The following is a 12,614-nucleotide window of genomic DNA, read 5'->3' as shown; positions in this document are numbered from 1 at the left end:
TTAAATTCAATTTGAACTGAATTTGTTTTTTCGAATGCTCGTCAGATGGTATCCTCATAAGCAATTGTCATTATGTATAAAATGTCAAGATATCGATCAGGAATTGTATCATGAGCTTCTCATCAATATCGGATTGAATCTAATTGTGAAACCGTGCCCGATAATGAGTCTTAGTAATATTAATAAACACTTACATAAATAGTATGCATTTTGTCACATTCTGAACATCTTTTTTCCTATCATCTTAATATTCTGTTATAAATTACCTGTCTTTTCTTTGCCCTCTGCTCCTTGCTCTCGCCCTCTTCCTCATCCTCGATGGGCAAGCTTTCATCTGCAGCATCGTGAAGCAGGAATTCACACAGGCATTGGACGGGGAGCACGTCCAAGGACCCCTCGCTGGACTGGACCAAATCCGCCAGCCACGGCATGGACTGGGAAGAAGCCTGCGGAGAGTCCAGGACGCACAACAGTCGTAAACACCGGGTGTCAGATGCCGGCGAGCCAAGCCGGGTTTCGGTCGCGGTGGGGTTTCCTATGGCACCTGTCTCTGGATGATGTTGAGCAGGAAGTCAGGGTTGCGGCTGCGGCAGAGGAGATGACCAAGGCGCAGGGACTGGTTGAGACTCTTTATCTGCTCCTGGACCTGGGGCGGAGGTCGACGAGGAGGACCCCTGGAAAAACAAAAATATGAGATAAATCCCTATTACTATGACAGCACCAACAGTCAAAAATATTGTATATAATAAACAGTATATTCACACAAAATGTATTTAAAGTGGCAGTTCAAAAGGCTAAAAATTCCATTTGAAAATACAATGGTTTTTTTCACAACATTCAGGTTTAATCTCTTTTTTCGCTCCAAGACTGACACTTTCTTTAGTGCACCTTATTCCGATCAATTTATTTGTTGTTTTTGCCAATGTCGTCATGACAACAACAGAAAACTGAAAGCCGACAAAAATCTTTGCAGAGCCCACAACGTAAGATCTTGCACCTATGTGTTAAAACATAGGTTGGCCCTTCTTCCAACCAGGCCATTCTAAAATGTTGGTCCGCTGGGAAAAAACCTTTTGTAGGAAGTCAATAGATAATGATTTATTGAATTAAATAATATTCATCCTGTTTGAGTTTGTAACGAATAAGGAATAGTATAAGGAATACTGTAACTTAATTGAAGATGGATTCCTTTAAAAGTTCATTATTTATTTATTATTTATAATCAAGTTTTTATTCAAATGTTGGTTCCTGTGATTTATACTGTTCATAGCACAGCTTCACTGAATGCTGTATTATTGAGAAACGTATTACTGCTGAAGAACCTCACGAAAATGCAGGATTTATGACTACTTTTTCAGTACAACATAAAAACTGTCTTACTGAATTATAAGCTTTTTTTTTCAAAAGGAGATTCTTTGTTTTTTGTTACAGCTTCAGGCTTTGCGCAGTTGGCCTGCGCTTACACATAGTGAGTAGCGGTGAGTTTCTCTTTAACAGTCAGACGGCAAGCTCTTACTGCGGGTCCAGGCTGGTGAGCTGGGACAGCAGTAAGCTGTTGCTCTCGGTGATGGTCTGTTTGGTGGAGGCGGCTGCCAAGTGGCTCTCAAAGGCCAGAATCTCCTGTTTCTCCCTCTGGGAGATCTGCAGCTCCCTGTTGATCATCTCGGTCTTTGTCTCCTCGTCGGCGACAGTGCACGGAGGATAGGAATAGTTGCTGTAGGGGACAGGGGTAAAGCAGATCAGACGTCATTCATTCAACAATGTAGAATCAGGATATGGGATGATATTTAACTTTTTGTTTGACTAACTTTGTCATAACCATCTCCATCAGCATCTTCAGCATGGGATAGCCATCCCAGGCAGCCAGACCTGAGGGGAACAAGTGATACTGTGTGTTTGAGGAACAACAGACAAGAACAACCTTATGGCAAGACACCTCATAAGGCTGGGCAATACTGACAAAATCAAATATCACTGTTCTGTTTTTTCAGAAATGTCTTTCAGCAAGTACAGACATCCGTTCTGCCCGTTCCGTTGGGGCAGAACGGATGTCTGGTTTGGTTATTGAAGAACGTGATTATGATATGTTATGTAATGTTATAAAGAACATTTTTCTAAATCTCTCTCATAATATATGCAATATTTTTAATAATACACATAATATTTATTCAGATTTTTAGACTAGTCAACTAGTCTAAGTTTAAAATAATTTAAACAATTGTTTAAACATCAGGGAAATTAATTGTTAAGAACATCCCTAGTCTGCATGTGTTGGAACAACCATCAAGGGGACTGAACATTTTGTTAATTTAATCAGTAAATACAACCCAATATAACTTATAACCAGAGTAAAAAATATTAATTTAATTTAAAAGCGATGTGCGGTGCGCACGCATGAAGCTAGCCCCCTGTTAATTACCGGAAAAGCCGTCCATCAAAAGCTGTAATTATTTTTATGAATGCGTCTGTAGAACTAGCAAGGAGACTGAACATTTATTTTAGGTAAAATTTGTTTCAAATTAAAAGCCCTCTCGCAGTCCAGCCAGATGGTTAATTTTGACAAGGCTCAGCTCCCGAATGGAGTTTTTTTTTTTTCTCCAGTGACCAACCCACCAATGAAAAACTTGGTCGACTAAGACTCTTCTCGTCGACTACTGTTTGGTTGACTATTTGGGGGCAGCGCTAGTTAGTTCACCATTTTATTTTAATGTGTCTCACAGCATTAACCAGATCTGGAAAACTGTCCTCAATACCTATTTTTTGTGGATTGAATGCAGCTACCACGAGCAACAGGAGCCAGGCCTTCCAGTACAGCAGGGATATAGCCAGATTTGGGTGTTGATACCTTCAATAAAAGGAAGAGTCATTTGTTATGTTACAATGACAAATTACGACATTATACTACTATTTTTATTATGATACTAAACACTATCTATATAAGTATTAAGAACATGAGCGGGTACCCTGTCGGCAGCTGAATGTTCTCTGGGTGGTGGTATGTGCAAAGGTTGAGCACGGCGTCAATGAGTTGAATCCTCTCCACTCTCAAAACATCCAGATCTGGAAAGTAAGTAGTAAGAAGTAAACACTTAAGCTTTTGAAGTGTCCTTGAGCAAGACACCATATCTGTAAATACATTTATATAGTACAGTATGTCTCAAAACAACAGCTAGTATACAAACAAGTACACATATCAAACAAAAGCCGTGTACAGCATAAAAAACCCCACAAATAATGTAAATGATGTACAAACACATAAATACAAACAATAATAATAATAGATAAATAATAACAATTAGAATAAAAATGTGAAAAGTATACATATATTTGTTTTATTATGCTCAATAAGTTATATAAAGTTCAAGGTTGTAGAGAACAGTTTTTCCTAGAGGGTGCTCTTCATCAGGAATCTATTACTCGTGATCTAAGAGTCAATCAGGCCTTTTATAGAGGTTTTAATTCAATTGAAGGATGGAACTGGAAGCAACCACCACATAATATGCTATTCATGAAATTTTGTTAGAAAAAAAATAATTCCTGTGATGCAACACACTCTATACGGTTTATTCATCCAATCTCATCCATGTGATTTTTTTTCTGTTCCCCTGCAAAAAAAAAAAAATCTAATGGTGCTAAAAGGAAAGGGAGTCCAGGACGTTCCAATCATCTGTGAAAATGTTACGGCAGAACTTAGATACGCAACACTTTGGGAAAACTGCAAATTATCAGGGAGAGACTTCTTGGAAGGGGACAGAAGATAATAAATGCTAAAAATGCCAAGTCTTTGAACCTTTCAGTCAGACCTCACAAACACACACACACACACACACACACACACACACACTTCACACACTTCACACACTTCACACACTTCACACACACACTTGAAATATTATTAGATGAAAACCGTATTAGTTGGAAAACAAATTCCTCTGCTGGTAGATTGTATCATGTGCTGCCTGGTAATTTAATGAAGGTCAAATTAGCTAAAAAAGACAAAAAACAATACTGATTTGAACACCAACGTGTAAGAGTGATAGCGTTATTCACAAACCGTCAGACTGAACCCCTGCTGCCCGCTTCACCAGGTGATCTGCGAGCTCCATGGCGTCAGCCGGGCCCAGGGGCAGATCCCGCGACAGCCCAATCACCAGGACGCGCATCAGCGTGTCCTCCAGCAGGGGGACCTCTGAGCAGAGCCGCAGGAAGAAACTGGCGGGAGAGAAAATTAAGGAAAGAGAGATCCTGAAAAATCACCCCGGACAAATGTTGAGAATAGTCACAAGTAATCGAGCCGGCCGCGAACAGTTTTGTAAAATCGTCAAGACTCCCTGATCATGTTTCCATACAAATGGTCAGGGAATTTTAAAGCACATCGTTAGAAATGTCACAATAATTGGAATGTGAATTAGGTGAGTTTCTGTCAGATGGGTTGAGGAAAATGAACTGTCTACCTGAACCTTTACGCAACAATGTTCAGAGCTCTTCTGCAATATTAATTCATATAGGTTTATACTATGATAGCAGCATAAAATGGACAAAAAAGATAATTTAATTGTAAATTGCAATTATTTGTATGGCTATTAATCGTAAAAATGTGATCATGACATGATCATGAAAGCCCTCATCACCATCACTTACAGGCCTATCAGTGGCGTCATGGACCAAAGGAAATATTCCTTTTTTAAACAGGTTTGTGATAATGGATGAAAAAGGCTCACTTCCTGTCGCTCTCCGGTGGCCAGTTGTCCCATTTGTAATAGGTCTCAGGCTGCTCTGTGAACAGCACTTTGTGGAGGCTGAAAAGGGTGGAAGGAGGAGATGCGTTAAAAACGTCACTTGTTTTACCAATTGAGGCCACGTACAAAATCCAAATTAAAATTGCTAACGCTCACGCTGGCGCCTACCAGTGGACATAGTCTTTAGCGCCGACTTTGCTGATGGTGGGAACCACAGTGTGAAGCCACCACACGGCGTCTCTTTGGATGGCGGCAATCTGGTTCTGAAACGACCGCAGGACCTCGAGATCTGAGAGGGGAAAAACCAGAGACGTATTTTTTTGAGGGTGAAGCAGCCCGCCCAACGGCAAACGCAAACCACGGATGAGCAAATACGAAGAACTTACTCTTCTTCTCTCCTTTGTCCCACGCGATTCCGGCCTCCTTGACCTGCGCGGTGATGCCCAGCATCATGGAGACCGTCAGCAGGTCTGTCACCTGGATGACAAACCGCTCCTGTGGGAGAGAGAGCAGGAGGGACGGCCCCTGAATCAACCTGGGCGTACGATCGGCGCCGGGGCACCCGACCAGGACGGGCGGAGGTCGCGGGGTTCTCACCTTGAACTCCATCTCCAGGTAGGTGGCCTCCTTTCGCTCCTGCATCAGGCCCAGGCAGAAGGACTGGAAGTTGATTTCGTGCTTGGTCTGCTTGATGATTTCTCGGAGCAGGGCTCGGGAGGCGCGTAGGTAATCGTCCTTGTTCGTCAGCAGATCTTGGAACACCATGGCCAGGAACTGTGGAAAGAAAGGGAACATTTGAGCAAAGCAGCCCGGGATAAAATGTGCAGGACAAAGCTTTTTCACAATAAATAAGACATTTTGCCACATTTTGGCAGCGGGTGTTATTTGCTTATAGGGAAATTTCTCAAGTATGATTCAAGTGTACTTATACTTCTTGGTCTACACGTGGTCAGCAACAATACTCAAATAGGCTGTGGCATTCAAGCCATGATTAGTTGGTATTAAGGGGCCCAAAGTGTGCCAAGAAAAAAATTCCCCGCACCATTACACCACCGCCCTGGATTGTTGACACAAGGCAGGTTGGGTCCATGGATTCATGCTGTTAGTGACAAATTCTAACCCTACCATCTGTGTGCCTCAGCAGAAATCGAGATTCATCAGACCGGGCTACGTTTTTCCATTATAAAATGTGTTCAATTATTACATATTCACCATAAAAAGTTGTGGCTGCCGCAATGCATAATAACCACTGGATTATGTAATAGGTTAAACCTATCAAAATATTAAAGAAAGGAGACTTGATTTTCTTTCTTTTTTTTTTTTACACATCTCTAATGAAAAGAAAATCCACTCCATGTTCTAATTACATTAAAACCAACTGTCTAACTCAGCAGACTGGTTCAGTACTGTGCGGGACGACACGTAAGATTTTCATCGGTACAGGAAAAGTGTCGTCGCTCCTTCCCTTAATTCCACCGGGAGAAAAACAGAACTGGAAGAACGACGGGAGACGAGTCGCACCTTGGGAGCCTGCTCGGAGCTGTGCTGCAGCACTGTGTGCAGCACCTGCATGTTGTTGGGGTTCCTGGCATTGGACAACTCGTTGAAGATCACCAGCTTCACCATGGTGCCCAGGTTGTCCCTGTGCGCGTTCAGCAGCTCCCTTGGCAACACAAACCAGGCGACAGTCAGTTTCCCCGGCGACCAGTCGCCCAAACGGCCGACGGATTTACGGAACCAAAAAGAGGGGCGTGACGGACCTGACACACAGCATGTAGTGATTGAGGAGAACTTTGGGTTTGAGGCGGATCTTGATCAGGTTGGAGATCACCTCCATGTCGTCGGCTCCGTGGGAGTTGCAGTTCATGCACATGGACATGAGGAGGTCCTGCGCCGGTCGAGTCAACTGCGGACATACGCGTGAAAAAATGCGAATAGATAACACTGTTGTTAGGGCAGAAAACGTTTAGTCGGACTCCGGCAATGTATCATGAGTACAGAATGCATTTAAAGAAAAGATGATAAAAAGAATAATTCCTTTTAGAAATGAGGGTTACGGAGGACTAACTGAATCGTGTTTTATTGGTAGACCAAATTCACTGAAAGTGGCAATGAATGAGAGCTTCTGTGTCGGGTGGATTACACAACATGCGGCAACATTTTTTGTTTTTCCCCCAACATCCAGGTTGACCCTTGTTCTTACTCTAAGACGCGTGGTCACTTCATTTCTCCAACGTTTGTGCGGTCGATTTGTTTTTCTCGGTCACTTGAGGTAAGGGCTGGGTATCGTTTAAAACATTTCGATACCAGTACCAATATCAGTTCCCTTGAAGTGATACCGATACCGAAAGAGTACTTCGATGCCTTCTTTTTCTCTCTGCTATACCCATCATGTGAATGGAAGCATTCAGTTGCGTAAAATGCCACCACTCCTCCCCATCCAAATGATTTTTACACATTTTGAAAGTCTTCAAATCATGGAAATATTAATTATATAACTGTACAAAACTGTAAAATTAAGTATTTGGGCCGTGTCATTTTTAACAAACAGCCAGTACAAGAGGAATGATTACAACGAGGAAAACCTCTTTCACTGTTCATATGGACGACTGTTTTAAGACGGACTTGAAACACTGTGAACCTGTCCTTCAACAGACTGTTGTAGCTGCTGCTGTGGTAGTGAACCAATGACATGTCGCATTAAGTCGAAAAACACTTGTGATGGTTGGCTGGCTTGTAATTGCTGTGGTAGTGGGTCAATCACACGTCGCGACAAATCAAAGAACGCTTGCGGTGATTGGCTGCGAGCAAAAGCATACAATTTTTCTTTTTTTTTCCCAGATCTAGGTGCAATAAGGATGGAATGCGGGTATGGTTTGACTGGAGAAGTTTTGATACTACTTGATATTGGGTTATTTCGGGTCTATACCTTCCAGGTATTGAGTACCAATACCTAGCCCTTCTTGAGATAGTGGGGATATATATTTTTTTAATCGAGCGCACTTCGCTTTTTTGTGAACGTTCTGCAATTTACCACTGGGGATGAAGTATATATCTACCTCTGTTATGAAGTGCCAACTAAATAAATTTGGGATGAATATCAAATACATGATTTTTTAACAACATGACCTAATTGATGACGACTCACTTTAAGAAACACAATTTATTTCGAAGCAAATTCTATGAAGCAAAATACATCATAGAATTGAACTTTGTGAAAAAATGTTAGTTATGCAATTCAGAATCGTGAAAAAAAGTGTACTGTATTGTACTTTATTGTGCCATCCAATTGTATTGCACATGCTGTACAACGCTAGTTGTGGGGGCCCGATATGTTTCCACTTCTCACCTTGGGATTCTGCAGCCACATCTCCAGCCGCTGCACGGCCATGAGCCGCGCCTCCTTGTAGCCGCAGGTGGCGGTGAGCAGGCGCAGCAGGTTGCGGGACACGTTGTCCATGGGCTGCCTGCGGTTTAACTGGTCCCTGAGCACGTCCAGCACGTAGTCTTCCACGCTCTCAGCCAGCTCGTCGTACCTGCCGGGTCAAAGAGGGGAGAGGTGACGTGAGGTTTACCTCGTCATGCCAGACTCATCTGGGAGCCCATTTAACAGGACGGCTCTGAGGGGGGTTAGCAAAAGCAGCTAGACAGGATCTACGTGCACAATGTGGTGAAATACATAAAGCTATTCTAAACACGTCTGCATGTTAATGTTCTTGCTTTTTTTTTCGTTCGAGTTAATATGATTATTCCACTGTTTTGTTTTTTAAACCTTTATTGCTTTCGCCAGTCTGCTCAGACGGTTATAGTAAAATTGGAAGAGTTAGGAAATTATGTTGTTATGAATGGATTCCTATTTAGAGGAGATCTTATTGGTATCGAAAAGTGGCCGATTCCTCTTATCATGGAAAGTCATCAATGTGAATTTCATGGTGAAAAATCTATGAGTTAATCGTACACACAACATATTTTGATAATCCGCTTTCTTATTTGACAAATAGCAGTAAATGTGACATCTGGTTTAACCAATACAGGACAAAATAAAGAACCAAATCTAACAAAAGGGCTGCAGACTATTGACAAGAGGCAGAATGTGTCACTTCACTAAAACGTTTGGGGATCGGCTCTCTCACATAACACCCTGAACTCTTCATTTACAGAAACACTCCGCACTCTCTTCACAATGTCCGGTCGATACGACAGTGGATGGCCTCTGTACCTCGGCATGACTTGCCCATCGTCCTCGGGGCTGAGTTTCTCCTCCGCAATGAGCAGCTCGGTCTGGCTGTCGTCCTCATCCGGAGTGGAGGGATGAGGGCTACTACCTGGAAAATAAAAGGCAGGGGGGCCACGGTGTCATTTATGAACCATGAATTCCACGAGGGGGTCGTGGCCCTCTAATGACCTGGCGTGTGCTTGGGGTGCGTACCCGCGCTTTGATCGCCCCCGGTGCGTCCGGTGTCGGCCTGCAGCAGCATGCTCTTCGGGGGCATCTTGGTGCCGAAGGCCGTCTGAATGTTGTCCACAAAGTTTTTACAATGGGAACTGTCCACCCAAATCCTCTCTCCCAGGGAGTCCTCGATGTACACCTGTAAATATAAGATCCCAAGGGAGTTTATTTTGAAGGTCAAAAATCGCAACTTGCTAAAATACAGATATTTTTTGTGAGAATTTTACGAGATTCTCACTTTGACGAAGATCTCGGGCCAATTCTCGTCCTCCTCGTACGCAGCCATCAGCAGGTTGCAAGTGAGCACGGACACGAGGCTGTTTCCCTTTGCTTTGAAGTTGATGGAAGCATCACGGCGCAAGAGGCTGCACAAGGCCTGTCGAGACGGAAAGTGGACAGAAGAAAGGGCACAAAAAACGGCTTGTCATTTGACATTTTTTCAGACAGCCTGAAAACGGCAAAACGGGGGCAAAGTATATTTTGCTGTTTTTCCATTGTGACGGTACATCTTACCTCGATAATTCCTTCGGTAGCAAAGACATTGGGCTTGATTTTGGCCAGCAACAGCAGACTGAGGTACAGTGTGATGTCGGGTTTGGCACGGTTCATCTTCAGCTGCTTGACGGCTCCACACAGCAGCCCCTCGATGCGGTCGTCATTCCCTTCAGACTCTGCAGCGTCAATCTCATCCAGCAGGACAGCGGGCGGGACTGCCGACACGGGGAGAACGGCTTCACTCTCCAACACCCAAAAGCTTTGGATAAGGACTCAACATTTCTAGAGATGTACAGTTGACGTACCCAAATAAGCCCTACACCCAGATACACAACAGCACGGGGTTAATATTTTTGTCTCTCATAAATGGATTTACCTTCGATAGGTATCACTGACGGTTCCTTGATGGATGGCGATATTGCCCTCTTGTCCGCAGCTGCAACATCAGCCAGTCGGCCGAGGGCACTGACCGGAGGGGTGGAGGAGAGTTTGGGACGCTTGGCGAGGCTGGACAGACCCGAAGAGGAGGGCAGAACCGAGGAAGTCTCTCTCTTGCGGTCCGGGACTATGCCCGTGGACGCCGGTTTCAGAAGAACGGCGGGTGCTTTGGACTCCCCGCCCTGACTCTTCGACCCTAAAGCGATGAAGTCTCCCGGCGGAGGGTGACCTGGTGAGGGACAAACATTAAAGTTACCCCAAAATCCGTGTGCGCTTCCGTGTGAGGGAGTGGCTCGAAAGAGGTTAATTACATACCCGATGGCTTGGCCGCACTCGGGCGCCTGAGCGTAGTGGGTTTTGGGCGATTCATGGCTTTAAAGTGGCACACCTGACATCAGACTGGGCAGGTTCCCCCCGCTGATCTCACCTGGAAAGCTTTAACCACCAGGAAAATATATTTATCAAAAAGCATTTTTTTACAAAAGTAGACATAAGATGAACTAATAAGATAAGATAAATAAGATAAGTTATAGCGTACATAGGGCTGGGCGATATTGGCAAAATCCAATGTCAGGATATCTCTTGACACGTCAATATCAATAGTTTGATGGTATTGTGGGATGGATACCGGTGCTTTCATGAGATATTTCTATTTGGGAAACAATTCACTAGTAATGTGGATATTATGACCAAGCAGTTAGAGGCACTGATTCGAACAGTCTACGTTTAGGAAATTGTATTACTTAAGTGTAATGCAACATTGAAAGAAAACATGTAATATATATATATATATATATATATACCAGCCTAGATATTGTCTGTGATTTTTGTTGTAACAACATAAATCATCACAATACCGGTATAGCAGCTAGCGGTAGTGCACACTGCGTACACACATTGACCCACATACACATGCGTTACTGTACTGTGACGCAGACTTAAAGACAATATTTAACTACATCACGACATCTCGTCGCATATCACGATATCGGTGTATCGCCCAGCCCGGTGTGTAAAATAAGTTTGCTACCATAAAACAAGTACCATTGACTATACAGCTAAAAACAATGGCTAGTAAAATTATTAATTCACCACAAAATTGGCCAAAGGTCCGCTTTAAACCACAGCCGTCAGACTATGATGAACTAAATACACAAGAAAAGACTCAAACTAACGAGCTCTCGGCGCTGTACTGTTAGCATCCGTAGCTTAGCATTAGCATACGAAGCACCGGCAATGTCCACTCATTGCCTAAACAATGTAGGGCGAGAAACGGCTCACACATCTCTATGCTTCGTGAAATATGGATTATCCGGTTGGCACAGTTTTAATGGATGTATTAGATTCCAAATAATCAATCACAACATGTACCTAGCTAGTGAGAATAATGCTGTGCTCTGTGTTGACGCCGTCTTCTTCAATGATATAATAATACGTCACAGAGCATCAGAAGCTCATATGGCGCCACCTACTGGAGTGTCCGTGTATTACACCATCCTCATTATTATTATTATTATTATTATTATTATTATTATTATAATTATTATTATTGTTGTTGTTGTTGTTGTTGTTATTATTGTTGTTATATTCAACTATTTAATCTGTTTTTCACTCTGACCTCTTTTGACCTCTTCTCATTTACTGAAAGGAGAATATGAAATATGACACAAAATATGACACGTTTTAGAACAGATGCAATGACCCCAAAACAATTAAATAAAAATCATCACATAAATATCAAATGGCTTTATTAAGATTCAGAAGCACAACAAAAGAGCATGAAAGCAGATATTGCTGGCTATGAAATGGTTGTACAGAGAGCCAGCTACAATATAGTAAAACAAAATAGAATAGTCATAAAATACAGTATAGATATTAAAGATATATGTATAAATGTAGAATTATTAATATGCTCTATGTAAATGTGAGTAAAAAACAGCTGAGTAAAAATCATTTGCTTACAAAAGAGACCGACAGACAGGCAGGCAGGCAGGCAGGCACACAGACAGACAGACAGACAGACAGACAGACAGACAGACAGACAGACAGATAGATAGATAGATAGATGAGCTCTCAGTTACAACTCCATTATCTCCCCTCTGTTCCAGAATGAATGGCGTCCCTTCTTTGCTCGGACACACAAAGCCACTTCTGTTGCTGAACCTCCTTTTACTTATTGATGCTGCTTTATAATTATTATTTCTGCCTAAGGAGGCGACGTCTACTGCACCAACATGAACTGTGTTGCCTCGGCCTCCATTTTATTCAGTGTGTTTAGGTCTTAACAATGCACAAGATCCCAATATAAAAGCCAACGTAGTTCTCTCATTTGACATTATTGTATTTATTTGAGAAGCTGATTGGTTGTTTTCTTTTGCCCCTGGAAAAGCAGACATTTATGTGAGAATATAATTTTTTTTCTTCCCATTGTAAATTAAAAATGAATACCAGTGAGAATAACACACACCAAGCTCCCAGATATCTGTTCTGCT

General features: G+C 42.6%; 1 protein-coding gene across 1 annotated transcript in view; it reads right to left on the bottom strand.

Annotated features, from left to right (window-relative positions):
* ints1 (integrator complex subunit 1) overlaps positions 1-11,529 on the bottom strand; it is a 40,034-nt gene extending 28,505 nt beyond the window's left edge. The window contains 21 exon segments of the mRNA XM_080009068.1: positions 267-446; positions 545-674; positions 1,517-1,714; positions 1,809-1,869; positions 2,754-2,845; positions 2,964-3,060; positions 4,055-4,212; positions 4,722-4,799; positions 4,908-5,116; positions 5,118-5,234; positions 5,337-5,513; positions 6,261-6,402; positions 6,500-6,645; positions 8,089-8,275; positions 8,959-9,064; positions 9,169-9,328; positions 9,428-9,565; positions 9,703-9,899; positions 10,061-10,351; positions 10,438-10,557; positions 11,494-11,529. Of these exon segments, the coding sequence (XP_079865194.1) occupies positions 267-446; positions 545-674; positions 1,517-1,714; positions 1,809-1,869; positions 2,754-2,845; positions 2,964-3,060; positions 4,055-4,212; positions 4,722-4,799; positions 4,908-5,116; positions 5,118-5,234; positions 5,337-5,513; positions 6,261-6,402; positions 6,500-6,645; positions 8,089-8,275; positions 8,959-9,064; positions 9,169-9,328; positions 9,428-9,565; positions 9,703-9,899; positions 10,061-10,351; positions 10,438-10,492 (2,919 nt within the window). The 5' untranslated portion in view covers positions 10,493-10,557; positions 11,494-11,529.
* Between the last annotated feature and the right edge of the window lie 1,085 nt (positions 11,530-12,614).

The sequence above is a fragment of the Zeus faber genome, assembly GCF_960531495.2.
Source record: "Zeus faber genome assembly, chromosome: 11".
Taxonomy (NCBI): Eukaryota; Metazoa; Chordata; class Actinopteri; order Zeiformes; family Zeidae; genus Zeus; species Zeus faber.
This window is presented reverse-complemented; position numbering and strand designations above follow the sequence as displayed.